The sequence below is a fragment of the Clupea harengus genome, unplaced genomic scaffold, assembly GCF_900700415.2.
Source record: "Clupea harengus unplaced genomic scaffold, Ch_v2.0.2, whole genome shotgun sequence".
Taxonomy (NCBI): Eukaryota; Metazoa; Chordata; class Actinopteri; order Clupeiformes; family Clupeidae; genus Clupea; species Clupea harengus.
Window position 1 is genome coordinate 2,460 of NW_024879705.1, and position 24,123 is coordinate 26,582.

General features: G+C 42.0%; 4 protein-coding genes across 11 annotated transcripts; 2 read left to right on the top strand and 2 right to left on the bottom strand.

Annotated features, from left to right (window-relative positions):
* Positions 1 to 339: 339 nt before the first annotated feature.
* On the bottom strand, positions 340 to 3,873 carry LOC122129927 (O-sialoglycoprotein endopeptidase). 2 transcript variants are annotated; one of them, XM_042704657.1, is made up of 11 exons: positions 3,729 to 3,873; positions 3,377 to 3,498; positions 3,102 to 3,221; positions 2,831 to 3,006; positions 2,541 to 2,636; positions 2,281 to 2,330; positions 1,885 to 1,963; positions 1,655 to 1,720; positions 1,270 to 1,360; positions 949 to 1,024; positions 340 to 639 (listed from the first exon to the last, which is right to left on the bottom strand). In XM_042704657.1, exons 2-11 carry the CDS (start codon positions 3,489 to 3,491, stop codon positions 537 to 539), a joined length of 972 nt encoding a protein of 323 aa, XP_042560591.1. In that variant the 5' UTR covers positions 3,492 to 3,498; positions 3,729 to 3,873; the 3' UTR covers positions 340 to 536. The 2 variants fall into 2 exon arrangements, with proteins under 2 accessions (XP_042560591.1, XP_042560590.1); XM_042704656.1 differs by having other exon boundaries at positions 341 to 639; positions 3,608 to 3,873.
* A 109-nt stretch (positions 3,874 to 3,982) lies between these two features.
* On the top strand, positions 3,983 to 7,824 carry apex1 (APEX nuclease (multifunctional DNA repair enzyme) 1). 2 transcript variants are annotated; one of them, XM_042704658.1, is made up of 5 exons: positions 3,983 to 4,110; positions 4,810 to 4,938; positions 5,090 to 5,259; positions 6,152 to 6,344; positions 6,793 to 7,824. In XM_042704658.1, exons 2-5 carry the CDS (start codon positions 4,878 to 4,880, stop codon positions 7,305 to 7,307), a joined length of 939 nt encoding a protein of 312 aa, XP_042560592.1. In that variant the 5' UTR covers positions 3,983 to 4,110; positions 4,810 to 4,877; the 3' UTR covers positions 7,308 to 7,824. The 2 variants fall into 2 exon arrangements, with proteins under 2 accessions (XP_042560592.1, XP_042560593.1); XM_042704659.1 differs by lacking the exon at positions 3,983 to 4,110 and adding an exon at positions 4,211 to 4,579.
* Positions 7,825 to 8,107: 283 nt separating this feature from the next.
* Positions 8,108 to 11,410, bottom strand: LOC122129926 (zinc finger protein 436-like). Its single transcript, XM_042704655.1, has 7 exons — positions 11,109 to 11,410; positions 10,760 to 10,962; positions 10,351 to 10,455; positions 10,133 to 10,231; positions 9,937 to 10,047; positions 9,719 to 9,842; positions 8,108 to 9,514 (listed from the first exon to the last, which is right to left on the bottom strand). The coding sequence occupies exons 1-7, from the start codon at positions 11,137 to 11,139 to the stop codon at positions 8,421 to 8,423; spliced, it is 1,767 nt and encodes a 588-aa protein (XP_042560589.1). The 5' UTR covers positions 11,140 to 11,410; the 3' UTR covers positions 8,108 to 8,420.
* A 78-nt stretch (positions 11,411 to 11,488) lies between these two features.
* zgc:113263 (uncharacterized protein LOC503753 homolog) lies at positions 11,489 to 23,476 on the top strand. 6 transcript variants are annotated; one of them, XM_042704660.1, is made up of 23 exons: positions 11,489 to 12,045; positions 12,650 to 12,852; positions 12,985 to 13,089; positions 13,180 to 13,275; positions 13,399 to 13,509; positions 13,894 to 14,017; positions 14,130 to 14,652; positions 14,887 to 14,945; positions 15,062 to 15,314; positions 15,486 to 15,691; positions 15,846 to 16,071; positions 16,719 to 16,894; positions 17,212 to 17,461; positions 17,775 to 17,902; positions 18,319 to 18,580; positions 18,697 to 18,806; positions 18,890 to 19,124; positions 19,456 to 19,595; positions 20,052 to 20,307; positions 20,579 to 20,700; positions 21,405 to 21,663; positions 21,979 to 22,118; positions 22,292 to 23,476. In XM_042704660.1, exons 1-23 carry the CDS (start codon positions 12,009 to 12,011, stop codon positions 22,579 to 22,581), a joined length of 4,311 nt encoding a protein of 1,436 aa, XP_042560594.1. In that variant the 5' UTR covers positions 11,489 to 12,008; the 3' UTR covers positions 22,582 to 23,476. The 6 variants fall into 6 exon arrangements, with proteins under 6 accessions (XP_042560594.1, XP_042560595.1, XP_042560597.1 ...); XM_042704661.1 differs by having other exon boundaries at positions 17,775 to 17,899; XM_042704663.1 differs by having other exon boundaries at positions 15,504 to 15,691.
* Positions 23,477 to 24,123: the final 647 nt, after the last annotated feature.

The following is a 24,123-nucleotide window of genomic DNA, read 5'->3' on the forward strand; positions in this document are numbered from 1 at the left end:
ACTATACTTAGACTGTAGCATAGTGGTACAACTAGAGCTTTTCATTGTTTTAGTAATTTAATTATAAAATATTAAATACTAAATTTAATGATTATTAAATTTCATGAGACTGATTTAATTAAACTAATGTAGCAACCCCGGTTTCACCTACACCAGTGACACGTCACTTGGTCGGTGTTACACACTCCTCATGCGTCAGTCCCACGCTAGTCATGTGTCAGTCCTACGCAATTATTTCGTTAGTAACACGGCAGATGTGTCCACATCGCCCTAGAACGCTCGAAATTGAACGATTAGAAAGTTCAGAGAACGTTGACCAGAACGTCATGGTGTGACGGGGCCTTTAGATGTAAATGAAGAATTTAAAGAACATATCTATACTATTGGGGCAATACATTCAAAGTTTACATTTAATCATAAATATACTGTATATGTATGTATAGTTGTATGTATATAATTCCATACATACATACAGTACATATTTCTGTGCATTCATACGTACATAAGGTGCGACATAAGTTTAAATGGCCAAGTGATTACCTTTGAGTGATCCAAGAGTCAGGCAGCTCAGTGACATAACCAGAGCGAAACATCTCCCAGCCAGCCTGTGCGATCATGGCCCCATTATCAATACAAAATCTGTAAACACAAACCGGGGAATCTAAAATCAACTTAAAGTGCACAAAAAAGCCCACGCAGCCACCACCACCTTCCTCTACCACAACTACTGAAGCAGAGTTTTAAGTAAATAGGATTATATTCCTGCTTTATAAATGTATAGTTACGGGATTCTCTGTCACACATAAACAAGCGCATTAACCACTTCTTTATTATTATATTATAGGAGGTCCAGGCTGAAGTAGAGGTAAGCGTGTGAAAGCAGTGGTTGTGAAATGTTCTTAAAAACCACTAGTTGTATGGCTGGTCTGTGACTAGGCCAAATCTCACCGCTCATCTGTGGCAAAGAGCTTGGCTCCTCTTTCTTTGCACATGATGCCCATCATCTCTTGCAGACGCAGATTACCTTTGGTGGAGCAAAGACAGAGAATGAGGAAAAGGCATTTTTCAGATTTTCCTGCAAAGATTTTCCAAAAAACTCCAAAACAAAACAGACAGAAAGGAGATTGCAATAGAGAAGGGATAAACCAAATAAAGCTTTAAAAATAAAACCTCATTCTGCAAACAGATTCACTGAAAAACAGAGCTCCTCTCAATTAGCAAATTATTCTTTTACCACTGCCTGCCTTAGTGGCTATTTTTGTGACTTACAGCCTACGCCCCCGACGATAAGCACTTCCTGAGACCCACAGTGGGCCATGGCCCTCTCTGTGATCTCCACCAGCATGGAGAACAGGGTTTCCTGGGAGGAAAGCGAGATGCAAGGCTCTGAGATATGTATACTTCAATCATGCAACATGTAGTGTTCCTGAGGTCTCACATGTGTTTCCGTTTCCAGTGAAAGATGGAAGGAAATAGGTGGTTTTCTCTTTTTAAACCTGACTTGCATGGACATGCTCAACTAAAAGTTCCTGTACTTACTGTTTTACACACAAGCTTACACTGTACATTACATTCATAATGACAACATTTGTACTCTCCGCTAGAAGGTAAGTTATTAATAGACTTGCATTAATTGTGTGCATGAGGTGGTTACCTGAAGAGAGAAACACAAGTCCTCTGCTGTGCACTGTCCTGAACTCAACATCTTATGAGCTGCTTCCTAGGGTTTATGCGTGGACGCACACACACACACACACACACACACACACACACACACACAGCACAGGAGATTTCTCAACAATCCTTGTCATCCAAAGTGAAAAAAAGACAAACATAAGAGATATTTGCACCGTGAAATATTGAGCACAATTTCCATTGACTTACCTCAATGTATGACAATACTCCAGAGAAAGACACATCCATTCCCTTTACAGTGTATGGAAGCTCTACATACTCAGTGCCCCTAAAATGCACAAACACACACACATACACACACAGAAATGACATATCATAGCGACATATTTGACTCAGCTCCACTGACTGCCCTGAAGGACACACAGACCACCACACTGCACTTCTGACTAACGGACAATGATTTGGAATTAAAGCAAAAACCTAAAACAAAAAACAATTAACCTACCAAACAAACAAACAATAACAACATAAATCCACATGCAACAGCAAGGGTCAGGGAGAACAATACATTAGAGCTGAACAGAAAGTAGGAATAATAGAGCAAGCCCCAGAGCAGACTTATACCAAATTGACAGATTTTCTTACTTTTTAGCCATCTGTTCAATGTTGTATCCTGGACTAGGGTCATTTGATATCTGCCACCAAAGGAAATAACAAACAAAAAAAAACAGCATAAACAGAAACAGATTGGAATATCGGTACAAAAACTAAATTTGATCTTCATCTTTTAAAAAAAGATAGACTTGCCGTTAAAGGCATAGTGCTTAAGGATACCTTGCACAGAAAGGTTTGTAAGACAAAGAAATTGTGACATTGACATCGAGTTAAAAACAACAAGCACTTACTTTGATAACTCTAGCAAATCGATCAAGGCAATTTCCAACTGCAATATCGATAGTCTCACCAAATATTCTGTAACGCCGCTCAGAGAAAGCAACCACCTATAGACAGTGACAGCAGGTCAATACATGCAACACACCGTAAGGTAATCGTCAATACGTTTAGTATTCATGCCTACAGCATGCATTAAAATACAAGACAGCCCGATTGGTCAGTGGAAAGATATTTCTGTTGTAAAATCTACATTCTTCTATTGAGGCATCCATATTTTGCCATTCTTTTGGCCAGTGCTGACCTGTGTGTTGCCCCCACTGACATAAAGCACAGTGGGGTTGTTGGCCTGAGTGATGAGACGGCCCATTTCTATGTGCCCGATGCAGTGATTGACGCCTAGCAGTGGCTTCCCCCACAGCTGGGCCAGTGTCCGAGCGACCAGGGCCACTGTCACGAGAGGGGCACCCATGCCTGGGCCTGCAGGTTTGGAGCGTGACAGTTGACTATAATTTAAGTTATTTTAAAGTGATAAGCTATTTACTTGACAAACAAACAAAACACATATAACTTGCCTTTGGTGTAGGCTACACAATCAATATCGGCAGGAGACAGCTCAGCCTCATCCAATGCCTCTCGAACAACTGTGAGAATCACCGAGCGATGATGTTTCGCAGTCTCACTGGGCAGAAACCCTATAAAGATCCAAGGGTTAACATTTGTCACATTAACATAGGTTTCATTCAACATGTACGTTCTGTAAGTTGTCACATTAACATAGGTTTCATTCAACATGTACGTTCTGTAACGGTTAAACTTCAGTCTTCGCGTATAGTTTCTGCCCGCTTACCTTGGCCAGGTGGAGTGATGTAAGTGCGCCTGGGGTTCGAGAGGACCTCGCCATCCCTCACGATACCCACGCCAATCTTGTTGGCACTTCCTTCAAACCCGATAACTACCGTCATGGCAACACTACAAGACGAAAGCGTGGAATAGAGGTTGTCGCGAATACCGTGCAGACTGTGAACTAAGCTGGCAAGTACAATCTTTTATAACACTTCAATATGAAGTTGAAACGAACCCTAGTGCATCTTGTTGCTCATACCGAGTTAAGGAGCTTGACTGCATGGCGAGTGCAGACAATTCAATAGAAATTCAATTGCTAAATGTAACAGCCTATATAAACGTACTATTTAATTTACCTTAATCTACAACTTCAAAAGTATTACACACGATGCAGTTTCCTGTACGCCATGTTCTCTTCAACAGGACCATAACAAACACCCATTCATAATTCCTGAACAAAATTGAAATAAAAAGTCCAGTACATATTTAACACCAATTGAATCAAACTCGGAGCAGATAATACTATTTAACACGAATGCATAAAGCGCAACTCAAAGAGCCGCATTCGCTCTCAACAACGTGTACAGAATATAAATACTATCAGGCAACAGCTTGGACCGCTACATCGACAACCACGCTTGCTTGTAATGTTCTGCTTTGTTGCTGCCTGCAAATGAAAGTGATCGCGGATATTTTGTAGTTGTGGTGCAATTTGCACGATAGTTCTGAAAGTGCAAGGTGAGTTTATGACATATTTGGTCTACTTTCACTACATTCCATCTGCATGTTAAAGTGATTATATATAAACTTCAAACTATTTCAATGATTATGCAGCGTAACACAGCAGAGATTTTTGCGATCTAGTGGAGGGTGGCAGTCATTCATTCAGACGTTGTCTTTATGTAATCATTTTAAAGATCGACGCAATTGCGGCGTCAATTTTGCCAGCCAGATCTGAGATTGTGCTGTTGTCTTTTCCACTGACGCGTAATCCTGATAATAGTAATTCATACATTGATGTGCACTTGATTGCGTTTGTGTCCTTGTCGTGCAGCAGGCTAATTGTAGCTAGGTTTAGCAGGCTAATTGTTCTTTTCAGCCTAAATAAGTCTTTGTAACCTTAGCTCTGCTAGCCAGTTCTGCACCTTTTAATCCTCGGCAGCAGACATTCACGATCAAGTTAGGAAGCTTAATTTGTCTGGATAAGGTAGGTTTGAATGTTTTAGGGTAAGGGATATGTAATAAATATGCTTTCGTCGGTCTCGAGCTAATTGTGTCCTTTCAGAAACCTTTTTGAAATTAAAACGAATATGATAGCCTAGCAGAATGGTTTGATACTGATACAGATTAAAAGGGCTATGCATGTGCGTGTTTAAGGAAAGAGGATGCATTTTTCTTTTACATTTTCATGGCATTAACACTACTTTGGTTGTGCAGTCTCTCGTGTGTTGTTGTGTGTGCGTGTTGTGTGCTTGAGGGGAGTGTGTGGTCATCGCTGTGAAAATATGTCCAAGCGAGGAAAGAAAGTCGAAGACGCCGTCGATGAAGAAAATGGAAACGCCGCAGGTATGGTTAACAAATAAAACCTAAAATGTAAGGGCTATGTCAAGATTGTTGTGAATTGCACTTTGTCATTGATTAGGTGCTCATGGGTTGGTGAATTAGTTTGGAGGATATTGTGTGTGACTTATTGGATCATCAATTTAATCTCTTGCAGCGCCCCCTGAGGCCAAGAAGGGGAAGAAAGGGAAGGAGCCTGAGGCCCCTATCTTGTACGAAGACCCCCCAGACAAGCTAACCAGTAAGGATGGCAGTGCTGCCAACATGAAGATCACCTCCTGGAATGTGGATGGCCTTCGTGCATGGGTCAAGAAGAAGGGTCTTGATGTAAGTGTCAGAATGTGATTGGGTAGTGGTCTGTTTAGGTTGTTTGATAGAATGACATGTGCCTTATTTAGGGCCAATGATTTTCCGCGATAACGGAAAACGGACGGAATTCGCGGAATGAACACTTTGAAACGGAATTGCACCTTTGAAACGGAAACATCATTTTGTTCATACAAATCGCCCAAATTCCCCTGTATTTTGGGCTGCAAGGCTATATTTCTTTCAAATAAACACAACAACGATTGCAACGATGAACAAACATTAATTAAAGAACAAAACCACTGAGAAAATGTCACGTCTGCGCTGAACTCTGCTCCGGCCACGCCCCCCTTTTCAACGGTTGACCCACAGATTTCCGCTAAAGCCACATTCAGTCACATTCACGCGCTCGTCTTCCCAATCGCATTTAAAACAAAAAATGTTTAGTCTTCTGTTCTGTTGATGGCTGGCAAACAACAATCTAAGAAGGGCACATATTATTCACTCATTTTAAGCCATCAATCTACCTCAGGGTGAACAAAATGAGCTGAAACGGAAAAAAAACGGAATTCACCAAATGTGAAACGGAAAATCATTGGCCCTACTTATTAGCATATAGCAGATTCAATATTACTGTTTTGTGTTGGGATAGTAGCATCTATTTGAACCCTCACTGGACTGCGTTACTTCCTGGAAAGCTGGCAGCTTTTCCTAGCTGGCCTATGGTCAAACAGAATATCATGCCATTCGATAGCAATGCTATTTTACCAGCATCTAGTACAGCAGCCACATTTTATGTAGAGATTTGGTAAACCAGTTGCACCTCCACATATACACATGCAGATTAGATTAAAAAAAAACCCACCATGATCGCCCTTCTCACATCTGTTGTTCTTATTTTCCTTTGGACCAGTGGGTACGTGAAGAAGCCCCAGATGTGATCTGCCTACAGGAGACCAAGTGTGCTGAGAAGTCCTTGCCTAAGGAGATAACCTCGATGCCTGAGTTCCCCCACAAGTACTGGTCAGGCTCTGAGGAAAAGGAGGGCTACAGTGGAGTGGCTATGCTTTGCAAGACAGAGCCCCTCAATGTTACTTATGGCATTGGTATGTACCCCAGTCATTCCTGCTTGCGTGTGTGTGTGTGTGTGTGGGGGGGGGGGGGGGGGGGATATATTGGGTTTCATTTGATTACGGTATAAGGAAATAAGTTGATGAATCGGAATGGCAAGTCTTACTTGGCGCTGCAGACTGTATCTTAGGTCCTTTTTGATCAGGATTACACGGACGAATCAGATCCTTTGGACTGTCCATTGGAAAGCTGTGGGTAGTGGTTTATGTGGTTAAGAAGAAGCAGTCATTTGAGATCTGATTAAGACAATATGTTAAAGAGGTTTGAAAAGGTGTTTCTGTTTTCAGTTACATGGTTAAAGTGGTTGTAGGTTGCATAGGCAAATTGATAAAGTGATTTTCAGTGTATGGTTTGGGTAGACGTTCATTAGCGTTGCTCCTGACTTGATTCTTATCCATTGGAACTTTTCTGCCCTGTTTCCAGAAAAGGAAGAACATGATAAGGAGGGTCGTGTCATCACTGCCGAGTTTGCCAGCTTCTTCCTGGTGACTGCCTACGTGCCCAATGCTAGCCGTGGCCTGGTGAGGCTCGACTACCGCAAGACCTGGGATGTAGACTTTAGAGCCTACCTTAGCGACCTGGACAAGCGCAAGCCTGTGGTCCTGTGCGGGGACCTGAATGTGGCCCACCAGGAGATCGATTTGAAGAACCCCAAGGGCAACCGCAAGAATGCTGGCTTCACCCCTGAGGAACGCGAGGGCTTCACTGAGCTACTGGATGCTGGCTTCGTGGACAGTTTCCGCGAGCTGTACCCAGAACAGGCCAACGCCTACACCTTCTGGACCTACATGATGAATTCACGTGGCAAGAATGTGGGATGGCGACTGGACTACTTTGTACTGTCGAAGGCCCTACTGCCTAACCTGTGTGACAACAAGATCCGCAACACTGCCATGGGCAGCGATCACTGCCCCATAACTCTGCACTTGGCTATCTAGTGCCATGTGGTAACCTCAGTGGTAGAAAAGTTGGTCAGTAGTTTAGAAAAGTGTTGGCTGAGAAGTCATGTTTCCACTGTCCTTTAGCCACTTCCTCCAAAAGGCTTCTTCTAATTGATTCTGGTGATTCCCATGAAGTCACATATGTTCAGAATTGCAATTGGTTGGTACATTTTAAGGTTTAAATGTATTGTAACCATTCCATTTGACAATTGCCTTTTAGCTTGATGACCTTTTAAAATGGCAGTCAAACCTTGTGCTGTATTCCGGGTGGTATGATTTCTCCCCCCCCTGCCAGTTATGATTTGACATAGCTGCAGGCTATATTATCTAATGTTGATCAAAACTGTGCCCAGTGAAAAACACATACTGTATGCCATGTTTCAGAAACCAAAAGGTCTTCATGGTTTAGATTAAAACTATTATTCATGACCAAGTCTAAGATTAGCTTATTTTTTACATTTTTCAAAGAGCTACCTTGTAACCGTGCTCCTTAATAAATGTTTTTAATGTTTAATTTGTTGTGTTGTTCGATCACATTGAATAACCTCATTGCATCTACAAACTACTTTTGTGATGCCTTCAGATGTGATAAAGTAGGGTTTTGTGTGGCCTTAAAGACATGAAGGATAAAAGGTTCTGTGCTGATCCACACTTTGGGAAACCATCTCTACAGTAACTGTCCTGAGGCATTGGGTGCAAGATTGTCTACAGATCATCTATAGGTAATGTAATGGAGCTAATGTCTGTTACGCTTCAAAGGACTCAACTCACAACATGATTTTAACAAACCACCACTTGGGTCATCCTACTCACAGGTAGTGTGATCTTGAAATCAGATTTATTTTATGTAACAAACGCTTCTTTGATCAGTGTGAAGGGACATGGTGGAGCATTAGAGATAACCTGGGTCTTGTGGGGTTTGGAGTTTTGTTGAAGTAAATTTCAGTAAGTTGTCCTTACATAACCAAACAAAAAAAACCACTAAAACTCCAGCCACAAAGAATCAAGAAAAAGACTTTGAAGTCTTAGTATGTTTTTGCACATTCAACATAAACACATTATGTTATCAGTAAGAGGTGGGTTTATTGCTCCATGGAGCTCCGTTACAGTCTATATGTGAGTTCGCAGATGGGTCTTCATGTTGCCTTGCTGTGAAAATTTCTTCCCACATTCTGGACATTCGTACGGTTTCTCACCAGTGTGTACTAGCAGGTGCTTTCTCAGCTGATCGGGAAGCCCAAATCGCTTATCGCAGTGGGGACAGCTGTGAGGACGCTCCCCCGTATGAGTCCGCATGTGGTTTATCAGGTGAGTGGATGCCACAAAACGTTTCCCACACTGCAAACAGTGGTAAGGCCTTTCTCCAGTGTGCGTTCGAGTGTGTAGCTCGAGCTCTGGTTTGCTCAGGAAGGTTTTTGAACATGTTTTACAGGCATAGGGTCTCTCACCTGTGTGCGTTCTCAGATGCCTGACCAGACCACTTCCTTGAACAAACTTCTTCTCGCAGACAGGGCAGCTATGAGATCGCACCCCAGTGTGCGTCCGCATGTGTGCTCTCAGTATGTCGGAATAAGCAAAACCCTTCCCACACAGAGTACAGAGGTATGGTCGCTCCCCTGAGTGAAGTTTACGGTGTCTGTAGAGACCCACGTAGGTACAGTACCGTTTCCCGCACTGATCGCAAGCAGGTGGATTGGGTTTGGTATGAGATTTACCGCACAAACAACAAGGAACAGGTTCTTTTACTTTGGATGTTTTACTCCTTTTGTCTGAGACAGAAGAGTTTGCATGGACTTGCAAGTGTTTGTTCAAAGCCTTTTCGGTACTAAATCTCCTTTTACAGCTTGTGCAACTCAATAGAAAATCTCCTGAATGAAGTCTCACGTGTCTTTTGAGGCCGGCTGCCGAAAGACACGTCTTACCACATGAAGGACACTCATGAAGTGGTTTCTTCGCAGCCTTGCGACCCTTAGACGGTTTTGCAGAGGTTCCTGTGAATTGGTCCCCCTTGGCTTTCTGATTATTTTCTGATTCTTCCTGTAACTCCTCAACAAAGTCATCTACATCACTGTTTTCCTCTAAACATGTAGAGCTTTCTTCTTCATTTGTGGCAGATTTGGGGTTAGGACAGACGGACTGTTGATCTACAGCTGTAGATGATTGACAGGACAGAGCAGACAAAATGGTGTCTCCAAATGGTGTTTCTGAAACAGGGAAGAAAACAAGAGAAAGGTAAATTATGCTGGTAGAGGGTAGAAATTTCAAAAATAGTGCTTCATAATAGTATAATAGCAACACAATGCTCTCTTAAAGCTCCACCGTGTTTTGTAACATGCTCTAATGGACAAAATCTACACAAAAAGGTCATCTTTAGACATATTTACAATTTGACGCATTATTCTACCAACCTTTGTCAAACTTGTTAGTGGCAGCTGGCTTATGGAGAAGTAAAGGTTTAAGTTGATCTGGGTCAGTTACTGTCTGGAAACATAGCTCTAAGTCTGAAAGACTATCACTGAGGAATGATGCAGCCTGGGAAGCAGAGAAAACAAAAAGCTTCAGTAATAAATATATGAATCAGGGCATAAAATTGAGTAGGTGGAGTCAAATTGAGTAGGATAAGTACCTCTTTGAAGTCTGGCACTGGCAGCATTTTCTCAAGCCTTGAAAGGAACTCGCTCATCAGTGACTCTAGTGCAGTATCAAACTTCTTACCATACATGGAGGGGAACACTTCCTGAGAGGCAAGAAGGATGAATGAAATAGATGTTTTAACACAAAACTAAGCCAACTATGGGTTTCAATGCAATTGTACAAATTACCTGGAAGAAATGATTCCAAGTGTTAATGTCCTTCAACAAGTTCTGGACAAGTTCCAAGAAGTTCCCAACCAAAGTCTTCACACTTGGATCTTTGTTGTTCTACAAAAATAACTATGAATTTAGTCTGTTTTTTTCCTGTGTGGCATCATATTTCAGCATCACATTTTTACATCACATAGTCTTTCAAGTTACAGCTTCAGCTATCAAATTCCACTAACCTCTCTTTGTTGCATGTCTTTAGCAAATTGCCGCATTCTGACTATATGTGGCTGGATGGTCTTGGGAGCAGATTTGTGGTCTTCCTGGCACAGTTTAAGTATCAGCTGAAATAGGATGGATACTACTGATAGGTGACTGCTGCATGACACTGGGACTGGTGTGTATAGACAATAGCAGTTCTTTCAGGTCTGGTCAGATGTTGTGTCTAACTTTCATTGGCACTCGTTAGGCTATATACATCAAATGTAGAACTCAAAAGTATAGCATTTATGTAGATATGGCAGCTTTTCTTATATATATGCCTAACAAGTCAATAAATGCCCTTGCTCTCTCTCTCTCCTCACACTCACACACACAGCACACTGTGTCAAAACACATACCCATACCCAAAGTATTCGATTTACTTACCCTTCCTCGCAACCCCAGAATAAGCATAATCATTTCCTTACGACTGAGTATGTCAGGAAACACCTCGGTGACAAGCGTTACAAACTCTTCCAGTTTTCCGTAATGAACGACTCTGCGTAGCTGAACAGTTTGCAACATCGCAGCAGCCATCAACCGAATAGGGGGTACCAAAAGCCGCAAAGAGGACGGCGGGATGCTTGACACTGCAAGTGAGGCATTGTTAGCTCAGTATGGAAGATGCTTTTGCAAGCCATAGCCGTACGACTCAAAGTTACATCTAGAACATGCACTGCACGAACTAAATATTTGTATTTCACATCATCTGACCTGGTTCAAAACTTAAACAGACCTTTCGATTTCAGTACTGAATTCCGTCCCATAACAGCCGTTGATCCAAAGAGCGTTGGCTGCTTTACTGTCAATGGTTGACCGTCTTACTAGTTAACGTTAGTTCACCGAGTTGAAATTGGCTAGTGTTAACTATTTAGCCAGCAAGATTAAGTTACCTCCTTTAATGTTTAGGAAAACAGATACATTATCGACTGTATACTAAACTTGGGATGGATGTCTTCTTTTAATTATCATTTATGCTGCAATTAAATCATACGGGATGACTCCATAATCTTGCTGAATGATACCGGAGCAGGTCTACTCTGACAAAACTCCACATTGTTTTGTCGCAGTGTCAGTCGTACTTCGTGTGCGACGGGGTACGTGTATCATATTAAAAGTCACGCACATTGTCACAATTTGACAGGTGCCTACCTGGTCGCGTACAGTCATAGTTTATGAAATATTTCAAGCAGAACTCACAAAGATGTATAATTGGCGTAAATTCGGGAGGCGCTGAAAACATTTGTGTTCATATTAAGAACAGGAATTCGGAAACAGCAATCAAGTTTCGTTTGTGTGGTGGCCTAGCAAAACCAGATTAATGTGGTCGCACCACCAGAGGGAGAAGTCTTCATTAGGACTCTGAACCAGACCGAAGCGGATTAGACTGGATTTTGAGCAGGCTATTAGAAAGGCAGTTATCACATTAGAGAAACATTGATTCAAGTCGTGGAAATGAATTCATTGCTGTTAGTTAACTTGTCAGCGTTTGAGTGATATCAGCCCTCTGTTAATAATGGACACAATTGCACAGGTTTTTAAAAAGGAAAGCTAAAGAGCCTTGGCGTGTGTTGAAATGCAACAATATCCATTAACAGCTTTATTGGATCTGTGAAGCTGTTCGAACTTTCTGAAAATGGAGATACGATGTCTTGCAAGCATGACCAACGCGGGTGCGTATATCCTACCATGTCTTTTTAAAGAATACCTAGACCTAGCCTACACTGTTAGATTGACTGCAGCTTGTAGCCAGGCTAACGCCTTTCAGCTGAAGGTAACGTCGGCGTAGAGAACTTAATTGCTGGACAGCAATTAATTGTTTACAGCAGCCAATTAGTGAGGAGACAACTAGGCTACTATGAATTGAGATCTGAACGCATGAAGCTTTATGCAAGCAGATAGAGGAAAACTGACGTGTCAATCGCTGCTCAACATGACAGACCATGTCAGCACAACCTCATTATTAGCCTACAAGTCTACCGCGTGGTCTCCCGGGGCCTAATCAAATATATAATGTATAACTCAAATAACCACATTTCTTTTAAAAATCTTCTTTGTCTTGTCTGTTTGAAGCAAGAGTTCTATAGGCTAGCTTTTTAAGTTATGAGGATTGATAAAATGAAAGTCTAGATAATAATGAAACTTAGTCCTATTTTAGGCAACACCAAAACATAGAAAGATCAGGTGTAAGTCAAGTACAAGTGTACATTTCAATAAAGTGAAACGTAACAGACAAATGTGTACAATATTTGCTGTGCTCCGTTTCCTTCCGTGCAGACTCTCTTCTCCCGTTGCCATTACTACGGCTCATGGTCCCTCCGCTGAGGTTGCTTGCAGCAGCCATGTGGCAAGTGGCACAGCAAAGGCATGTGGAACATTATGGGATGCTAGAAGAGTTTGTTACCTCAGTTACAGAGAGTGTTCCAGAGCTGCTGAGCTATCGTCAAAGGGCCCAGCTGATTTTGGGCTTGAGAGCCAGGGTAAGCTATGCCAGGTGTTTTAATAGTTGCATGCAACTCCAACCTATGTACCACAGAATTTAATCAACATTCACTGTTTTGTTGCCAGTTACTGGACAATGTGTGTTCAACTGTTGATGTGTGTTGTCTCAGTTAATTTTGGAGCTGTGCCGTGGAGAAAACCCAGCCGATCTGAAAACCCTTCAGTCCCACCTAGATCGCATCCGAGCCCCACCTGTTCACGCCATGAACAGTGAGGTAGGACCTAACACTGAAAACTGTCTAGCTGTATTCTGAAACATTGATCATGCACTTAATTTGATCCTGATGCCACATGTTATGTTGCAGGTTTGTGATGAGGAAGTAGAAGAGTCTGAGACCAATTTTTTGGTGCTTGTCCAGACTCTGCTGAAAGATCCTGCAGAGAGGGAGCACTTCTTTCAGGTTAGGTGCATAGTGACATTATTCTGTTGTACTGTGCTGCACTAATATATTTATTTTTAAAAACCAAATCATATCAAATCAGTTTGATTGATTATTTTTTTCTTCTCCTGCTTCTGATCTTAGAATATCTTCCCAGTGGAATATGGCTATGAATATGACAAAGCGTTACAGAGGCTCATGTTGGATTTCCTCTCCAGATTGGAACATCTTTTACCAGTGCCAGATCTTACACAGGTATTAGTACTATTTGTCAGGACCCTGTGGAGAGGGGTGGGCATATGTTCATGCTCTTGCCTCATAGGAACATGTTTTATTACTAACAAGTTGATGAACTGACATAGAGCTCTCTTTGAGGTATTCAGTTCATTCCATGAAAATCTTGTCCTCTTGAATGTTATTGACTTGCTGCCATACAGGCATGGTTAGTAGTGGCAGAAAATAAAAACATATATATGAAGAAAACGAATGATTCAAGACTGTAGCCTGTCTGCTTTGCTTTGTTAAGATTGACTGCAAATACAATGAAAAGCTTCAGTCCCAACTTAATACTACCATTCCTAAAATGTTTTTTTCCCCATTATGTAACATCACAATATAAAGTAACTTGCTGTTTCTCAGATGGTGTCCTGGCTTAGCTGCAACCCCTCAAGCTTGGAAGAGTGTTTGCAGTCTGTCCCACTTACAAACCAAACCAAGACCCTGCTGGAACACCACAGGATCCGTGGTCATCTGCATTCCACTGGTATTCTAGTCATTCAAACAACCATGGCCTTTATAACACTGTTACTGAGCTGTTTCTTCTTGTATGGATGCGAATGATGAGGTGTTTAAAAGACCAACTTCTTGTGTTTTAGATTCACTTCCATCCACTGGCGATGACTACATCCTGTCCTCCTTGTCCCTCCCACCCCTCGTCCGAGTGGTGATTGCCACTGAACAGGCCGACTCTGGTGATGCGTCAGATGCCATGTCTGCTGTGGGTGGCCTGAACAAAGAAGACTTCCTGGACTATCCGGTCGACCTCTCCAAAGACGACAAAAGTAAGATAAAAGGAGTCGCAAAAGGGATAGATGAACGTGGTTCCAAATTGAAGGGGGACAGTGCAGAAGGAGACGCCTCAGAATGTGGGGAGCATGAAACCCCTCGTGGTGCTCAACCCCCAGCTTACTCGAGCCCATCTCTCTTGGACCTCTCACTGAAGCGTTCTATAGCTGGGATCGGAAATGGTGGACAGTGCACATCAGAGGAAAGCGCTGTGGCCAATGAATACCTGAAGAAGACTTTGAATGGTCATGAGTTTGCAACGAAGAGGAAAATGACTCTGGAAAACCGCTCTGAGGTGCTTCTGAAACGGTCAGCAGAGTCTCCACTTATGAGGTTAGGAGTTATGAGGAGGGGCGTAATACTGTCTTAATGTTTAGTTTGCCATTGTTGTTCTTGTGATGGTGGGGATCTTGCGGGAGTGTTTTTTTGTCCTTGATGTGTAGGTATCTGTCAATTGCTGCACAGTCTCTGTAGCTGCTTCTCTGAGATAAACCTTGCATGAGTGATTTATTAATGCCACTGGGTTCTGATGTAGTCTATCCGTAATCTTCGGTCATTGTTCCACAGGGATTGTGAGGAACCCAGTGCAGAATGTTCTTTCATCTACTCCTGGGGAGGATACACAGGTATGCAAACACAAACACTCTACATGTGACCTTTAATGAATGGGAAACGAATATGACAACCATGCATGACCTTGAGAACTTGATCATGTTTTTTGGGCGCTTTGTGTGTGCTGCAGACCTTCAGGATGTGCCGCAACACACAAATGATGTCTCGAAAATCCCATGGTCTGATCAAGAAACCCTCAACTTGATAGACATTTGGGGAAAAGACAGCATCCAGCGAAGCTTGAAGGACTGTGTTCACAATAGGCATATCTTCAATGTGATCTCCAAGAAGATGTTGGAGCGTGGTTATTTGAGAACCGCAGAACAATGTCACACCAGAATCAAGCGGCTAAAAATGAGTTTCAAGCAGTGCTATGAAAACAAGTAAGTAGTAAACTAAACATAGTCTGTTCTTGAAGGTTTCAGCAAATTTTCCTCTCTGTTCAAAGCAAATACAATTTTACAACATATAATATCTATATAGATGTCCATATTCTGAATGACATGCATGCTTACATGCCAATATATATTGGCGACTTACTCTTTAAAAAACAGTATCAATGGTGGAGATAGGTTGGAGTGTAAATTTTACGACCAGATGGAGAGAATACTGGTGACTGAAGGATCCTCCTCAATGCCTGAGGTCACATATGATGTTCAAGAGATCATAGTAGGAGACCAACTACCGGAGGATCAGACAACAAGAGAAGCACATGATGAAGAGAGCGATTTGAAGTTCCTTGGTCACACCGGCATGGAAGGTACAGCTGTTATTGTAAATCATTTAAAAAGTACTTTGTGACACAGCATTACGTTTTCATGCTGTCGTTGTGTCCTAGAAACGAAATCCCTAGATTCATTATAATCCAAAGCAACTGATTTGTGGTGATGTACACAACTTGTCCTTCTTAACAGGTACAAAAAATATTCCATGGACCGACCATGAAACTCAGACCCTTATTGACATCTGGGGAGAGGATCGCATACAGAGGGACTTGAAGGGCATTCACCGCAACGGACACATTTTCTCCATGATCTCCAAAAAAATGTCCACCTTTGGATATATCAGAACGGCCGAGCAGTGCCAGTCAAGGGTGAAGAGGCTCAAGTTAAGTTTCCGGCAGTGCTATGAGAACAACCAGTGAGTAACCACAAGCATGTGTTGTAGACTTTTCTTATCACATAAAATAAAAGAGAATAACTAGGCAATCAAATCAAATCAAATCAAACTTTATTTGTACGGCGCATTTCATACAAGGAAGTAACACAATGCGCCTCACAGTAGGAAAGAAAAAGGGGGGGGGGGGGGGGTTTACAAACACTTGTAAAAAACACACAGATTTTCAAGAGATAAATAAATAAAATAAAATAAACGTACTAACCGCACTGGCACCGTAAAGGACTACAAACTTGTAAAGAGACACAGATAAGTAAATAAATAAATGTTACATTAATGTTAAATAAATACATTTTACAAGTTACAAAACACTTGACACAGATTTTGCCAGAGATAAATGAACAGGAAATTACGTACTAACTGCACTGGCACCATAAAGGACTGCTCAGCACAGTTATCGTCAAACTAAGAGACAGCTGCTGGGGGGGGGGGGGGTACAAACACTTGAAAAGAGACAGAAATAAGTAAATAAATAAATGTTCCATAAATGTTAAATACATTTTACAGTGAGTGATAAGCGAGATCAAAGCAATAACATGAGATATTTAATAATTTAAAAAAGACTATTACAAAGAAATATTTTACATCACTGTTATGTTCTTCTTTTTCAGTATCCCTGGAAAAGAGAGAGTTGAATGCAAATTCTATGACCAACTGGAGAAACTGCTAGTTAATGAATTACCCTCCTATGTAGAAGCACTCAGTACTGACCAGGACACAGACGCAGAAGCCAGAGACTCTGGAGACACAGAGAATGATTTTCCTGTCTACTCGTACCGGGAGATTGGTAAGTGCAATGTCTTATTATAGCACTGTAGTAGTTCATTCGTTAATGTAGTTAATTAGTAGTTAATGAGACGTGTATGATTTCTATGTTATCTCTGTGTGTGTGTAGGGGGCATGTAGTCACGTGTTTCCTTGTATCGTTCATAGATCTTTCTGAAACCTTCCCTAGTAGCTCAGTTGTAAACAACTGCTATTCTTGAGACTCAAACTTAAAGTGGTGAATAATTGCGATGTAACAGGACTACCATTTAAACTCATGTGTTGTTCATCCTGTTTGGAGGTAATCAGTGATGCTTTCTTGCAATCTGCAATCCTCAGAGGCGGCGGTCAATACGACGGACGAGCGTAAGAAGGTGCCCTGGTCGGACAGCGAGACGCTCATCCTGCTGGAACTGTGGGGGGATGAGAAGGTGCAGAGGAACCTGCAGCGCTGTCCGCACAACGGCCACATCTACTCCGAGATATCGGAGCAGCTGAATGCTCACGGCTACTCGCGCACCTCAGAGCAATGCCACACGCGCATCAAGCGGCTGAAGCTCAGCTATCGGCAGTGTCGAGAAAGCATGAGGCAAGTGGCACCAAGTGCTGATGTTATAGATGGAGCTTTGACACTAAAACCTTTGAGATCCAGGGGTAAGGCAATCTTCACAGGAAGTAACATTTCTTGTAACTTTGTTGGTAGAGGTTTTAACATAGTCAACATAGTAAAGTTTTTCAAAGGACGAAATGCAACCTGTGACTAGTAGTTTGAAAGGCCGCCAAAGAGCAATAGAGAACAGGCAAATCATCAATATGGAAATATCAGGGTTGTCAGTTGAACCAGACATTTGCTCTGGGTGGAACGTGCTTAACGAGAGGATCCTGTCTCTTCATGTCTTTAGTTCATCAGAGGCTGAGCACGTGGAGTTTAAGTTCTATGATCTGATGGAGGAAATCTTGAACAAGTATCCCTCCTCAAAAAAGGCAGCGGTGCAAGACTTCATCCCTGATTCCCACTCAGAGAAAGGTGGTATGTTCACTCATAATAATTCCATTTTATTCAATTCAATGTAATTCTATTTAATTTTATTTATATAGCGGCAATACCAATTGAAATTGATTAAGAAAAATGGGGGGGGGGGGATGACGACACATATTAGTGCTATGTTTGTGGAAAGACTCACTGCTCACACATTACTCTCTCTCTCTAAGAGGGGCACACCTTCATTGTGTAATACGTCATTACTGACTGCACTCCACCTTCCTTTCCTCTCTCAACGCTTTCAAAGATAAATCCACAAATAGCAGAATAGTTTACATCTTATGGAGCTAATTTAGTATGTTCCTACAGATTCACACGTGCCTGGCAGCCACATGTCCCCTGACAAATCCTCAAGTAGCAGAATAGTTTACATCTTATGGAGCTAATTTTGTATGTTCCTACAGATTCACACGTGCCTGGCAGCCACATGTCCCCCGACAAATCCTCGTCGGGCTCCTGGTCAGACCCCGAGACGCTGGCGCTGATTGACATCTGGGCCCAAGACGAAGTCCAGAGGGGCCTGAAGGGTGTGGTGCACAATGGCCATGTGTTTTCAGACATATCTCAAAAGATGCACGACCTGGGATACTCCAAGACGCCAGAGCAGTGCCGCTGGAAAGTGAAAACACTGCGACAGAACTTCCGTCAGTGTTATGAAAGGAAGAAGTAAGTCATTCTTGTATACATGTGGGATATGACTGGTTGTTCAGACCTCGGATTTTGAAAGATGTCAGAGCTTTCCCTCTTAATGCAAAGAACATGTCTGTTTTTTTTTAACTCAGATGCGGCAGAGACAAAGTGGGATACAAATTCTACGATCAGCTCGAGCAAGTTCTTGGGTATGAGGCGCTCTCCATAGATGTCTTTGATGACAAGGATGACCAAGAACAAGGTATGGTTCTAACATCTTTTGAAGCGGCAGTGGAAAGGTTGGTCCCAGTGGACAGCTGACCCCCTTGTGCTCTCCTCGAGCAGGAACGGACAGCATCAAATTTACCCCTTGGTCAGAGCCGGAGACTTTGGCCCTGATCGAGATCTGGGGCAACAAGGAGGTCCAGCAGAACTTGCGGGGCTGCATCCGAAATGGCCACATCTTCGCTGAGATATCAGAGAAGATGGCCGCCATGGGATACCCCAAAACTGCGGAGCAGTGTCACAAGAGAGTGACAAAGCTGCGGAAGACATACCGCCGCTGTAGCAACAGCATGATGTAAGTCTGTGCAAATCCACCAAAACTCTCACTGAAGCTTTAATATTGTTTTAATATTGTTTCAGGTGTGGCACTAAAGTAACTTTCATTATTAATTTATGATTATGATTTAAGTATCTGCTGAGGTTTGTGTAACCTTTCTAAAACAGTCCATCTCTTATTACCTCAGAAGACCGTATGAATACTGTGTGCCTACGTGCATGTAGACTGTATTTGTATTGTATTGCATGTATACTGTATATGTGTATGCCTACATCTGATCATTTATACAGGATATGTGTGTTCATATGTCTCCATTAACTTTTCAAAATCTCCTCTTGGGCTTTTTCAGACATGGCGGGAAACCGGTGCTCTTCAGGTACTACAGGTTCTTGGAGCCAATTCTGGGCCATTTAAGCTTCTCAAACGACACTGGGGATTTAAGCGTTGATGCATCAGTAGACACCACAGCTGACTCTGATCAGGAAACAGGTAATGCACCTCATCCTCTTAAAAGGCATGTGGAGATTCACATAATAATACACTTTATTTATGAAATATTTTGAATATAGTTTGTTTTATTTAGTCTTTCAGTCTGGTTTTTGATTTCAGATCAGTTTCAGTTTGTATTTTGAGTTTTAGAGTGCATAAGTACTTTTATTTTTATTTTGAGGATACGTTTTAGTATGGTTTTTATTTAGTTTTAGTGTAAGTTTTAGTTTTTTAGGTATTTTGAGGAAAGTCTTGATATACAGATGTTGGAAAAGGTAGACATCAAATATGATTTGTTCCATTTATTCTAGGCCCTTTTTATTAGGCCTCAAGAAGTCAAACAGAACGGGACAAAGTGTTTTTTTCACTGCTAGTTTTAGTCTTAGTATTTCCGTAACTATAACAACCCTGTTCTAAATAGATTTGACTCCTAGTGGAAAATACTCTTTCATTCAGTTTCAGAATCCCAGCGAGCAGCCAGGAGAGCTGTGGCAGAGTCCAGTCGCAAGATGCCCTGGTCTGACCGGGAGACCAGGGCCCTGCTGGATATTTGGGGGGAAGACCGCATCCAGTACAACTTGAGAGGCTGCCTCAAGAACAAGCACATCTTTAAGCACATCTCCAAGAGACTGATGGCTCAAGGCTTCATAAGGACGGCCGAGCAGTGCCAGACACGAGTAAAACGACTCAAGGCCAGGTTCTACCATGAGAAGTGAGTTGAAAAGTGTGTGGAAACGGCGCAAATGTTTTGGTTGAATTGTAGACCCTGCCATGGTTTATAACTATTCAGCTGCCTTTCAGTGGTGCTCTCACCCTACAGTCTTCCATATGTAAGAAGGTGTCCCTAAATAGTTTCCGACCTTAGATATATTTTGGTATTTTTTTTTACTGTAGTTTTAAGAATTTTTGAACAAATGTTACGTGTCGTGTGTGTGTGTGTGTGTGTGTGTGTGTGTGTGTGTGTGTGTGTGTGTTATGAACAGGGAGGATTGTAAGTTCTATGAACAGCTGGAGCAGATATTCCTGAAGGAGATCTCCATGAATAGCTTGCCAGAGGATATGGATATGACAGGAGAGCTGGAGTCTTTCACAGATTCTGACCCAGGTGAAATATTGAGTTCTGAGCATCAAGAGTTTCCACTCCAGCAATATTTGGCATTTCTTTTCACTGCTAGACAATTGTTCTCAGTGCAGAAGTTCTTGATGTCTTAATGATGCCTTGATAATGTGTTATTTGACTGGTTTCCTTATGTGCTGTGTTTGTTCCATTTTCAGTAGACAGTCTTTTTCAGATAGTCAGGTATAGTTAAAGATGGTGATAAACCCGAAACCAATCTCAGGACCACAAAGTCCTTGTATCAGTCATCAGTATGGGAGGGTAAACCAACACCTCCTACATGTTCTTACATACAAGGGATGGTTGACTGGGCAATAGCTTTATCATTGGGAGTTCTACAGCACAGATTAAACAGCACAAAAGATGGGGGAAAAAATAATTGTGTCCTTTCCCTATTGGGTAAAATATAATAAGGCAACCGTTATTAACTGTTCATAACAATAACTGTTTGACCTGAGGGTGGATATGTGGCTGTTCATTTTGTATTTACTGCAATGACCGACCATATGAGCAAATGAAACATTGTTCATTAACACACTTGAAGGGCCATCATATTGGGCTTTATATCATTTGTAAGTTTCTTGTTGAAAGGATGAAAGGTTTTTTGCGTTGACCTAGCCCTATCTATGTAGTTTCTGAGGCTAACTTTAGCCCCTGTCTGTCTTAACTCCCGGCCTGACACGTGTCCTCAGAGTCACCGGCCCCTGCTGCTCTTCGGACCCCTGAGGGCCCAAAGCTGCCATGGATGGACAGCGAGACCCAAGTCCTGATCGACATCTGGGGGAGTGAAGCCATCCAGAGCAGCCTGAGGGGCTGTGTGAAGAACAAGCATATCTTCACCCAGATCTCGCATGCCATGGCCGAGAGGGGCTACACACGGACAGCCGAGCAGTGCCAGTCCAGGGTGAAGAGGCTGAAGGCCAGCTACCGCCAGTGCACTGAGAGCCAAAGGTGAGGGAGGGAGGAGAAGTAACCGATCTAAGGTCTCTCTTGTCCTATTTACTAGCATGTGTCTAGTAGAAGTACTTTGCAACTTGTATTTACTGAGCGTTTTTGATGTGTCAACTGTTTGCCTTTGTTGAACTGAGAAGGATACTGACGTTGTTTTCTCAAAGGCCTTGCCTTGAACATAATTTTGAAGGCCACCAATACATTGTCAAAAAATCAGAGTAACGTGTGTTGTTATGAAAGAGAAGTGGTCCTTACCTGTGTGTTATTGAGCATCACCATACCAACTCGGCCCTATCTTTTTCCTTCACAACACAGGAGTGGAGGAGAATGGATTGAGTGTAAATTTTATGATCAGCTGGCGGGGATATTTGGAAGTGAGCGTTCAGCAGCAGATTCCATTTCTACTGAGACCCAGCCCATGGCTGTGGATGAGGCAGATGTTGGGCCGGAGAAAGGTTTTTGTCCCACATTCCTGAAGTATCGTATATTGTGTGAAGTATATAGTAGTGGTATTACTGGTATTATACTGGTATTGATAAACACTATTACATCACAGTCCAATGCTAAATTGTGTATTTTATATTACCTTAAAAACGTTTATATCTTTATCCTATGTTGTACTTTACAGCCACACAGAATAACATCAGTGTCTTTCCCGGCTTCGAAGACTTGATTGTCCTTTCTTCTATTGACTCAGCAGAAGCAATCAGTCTGAACCTCCGGCGGACCACCAGTGAGGCCACGCCTCTCTTTGACACCATTGGCGGAGAAGAGGGCCCAGAGGATGTGAAGAGCCTCTCAGTCAAGACTGCTAAGCAGAGACAGGACATGGGGGAAAGTGAGCAGGGTCACACAAGGCTGAGACGACTGAGAAGGAGCGCGAGGGAGACCCGAGCGAGCAGCAGCAAAGCACAATGACACATCACCTACCCCCTAGTCATAGTCTGTGGCCACTTAACTTAGTTGTAACTTATACAAGATTGAGACTGAAGGTGCCATGTGACTGATAGGACATGATCATGGGTAATCCCCTTACCTGCTTTATTTAAATGATACATTGTACATCTAGATGCAAAAGATGTAGAGAATAGTTATGTAAGTAGTAGGGACAATTGCTATTCCAGTAATCCAGTTTATCAGCTTCTTCTTCCTGTTAACATGGAGTTGAGTAGAATGTTAGTTCATAAAATAATAGTCTGAAATGGTTATGACAAGTCCAAACTTCATCCAACCAAGAGTTCCTGGAGTTTACCCAGAGATGGCACTGAAGCCATTATGAATTGCTTACCATATTCTTAGTATACTAGTACCAACACACCATTGTGGAATTATTGTCGTTGTATCTTGCACATTCTGTGACTACTAGTTAAACCATTAGTGAGGTACATGTGAAGGGATCTACTGTCAATGAGGTATAAATGAACCTCAGAACTCAGGCCATTAGTGTAGTTTGGTTCTGTATGTGGCCTCCACCTGAGTGGCTCTGTGTACGTCACTTAAGGTCTGAGTTCCAAGAGGGGAAAAAAAGCAGCTTTTGGGGATATTTTGCCTTTACTTTGGGGACAACACTGAAGGGAGCTGAAGCTGTTCGCCCCTCTGTGACTTTCTAATCCAGAATATATATCCTTATCTGGTTCATGGCTCTCAGCTTTCTGGTCTGAGGTCATACCTTGTGAAAGCCCCTGCCTTTGCCCCGTTTTAGACTGTGTTGAAATGTATGCATTTCCCGTTCTGAAATTTCAGAGAGGGGGTTGTGACACATGAATGTATTTATGTTCTTAAGAATTCAAAAAAAAAATATGTAAGAGCACTTCATTTTTCAATTTTACACTGAGGTTTTACTTTACTGTTAGTCATATACTTGGGCCTGTTTAAATTCACAAGCCTTAGTTCAATATGTTTATTTGTTGAAAACAGAATAAACAAAAACACCTTTATGTGGTTGAAAGTGGTGTCTTCATGGAATGGTTTAGTAATAGTGGTTTAGGGTACAGAGGCCATTTCCCAAAATACTGGGTCAGTTATTTTATTACTTTACTTGTTAATTCAGGAGGAGAGAGAGAGCTGTGGTATTTCCCCTCTGCGGTAGTTGGGGCTTGAAACTGCCCAGGCATGGAGGTACACAGAGAATTTAGGTTCAATTAGACACATTGTTGGGAGCCTCAGGGTGGTGCTATACTAACACGTTTGAACAACTGTTTCAAATTATTTTCCCTTGCGCTGCACCATGAGTCAGTTCATTATAACCTTTATTTCAGTTTGATAGTCTTTAGTTCAGCTCAACAGTCTTTAGTTCACTTCATTATAACCTTTATTTCAGTTCATTATAACCTTTATTTCAGTTCAATAGTCTATAGTTCAGTTCATTATAACCTTTATTTCAGTTCAATAGTCTTTAGTTCAGCTCAATAGTCTTTATTTCAGTTCATTATAACCTTTATTTCAGTTCAATAGTCTTTA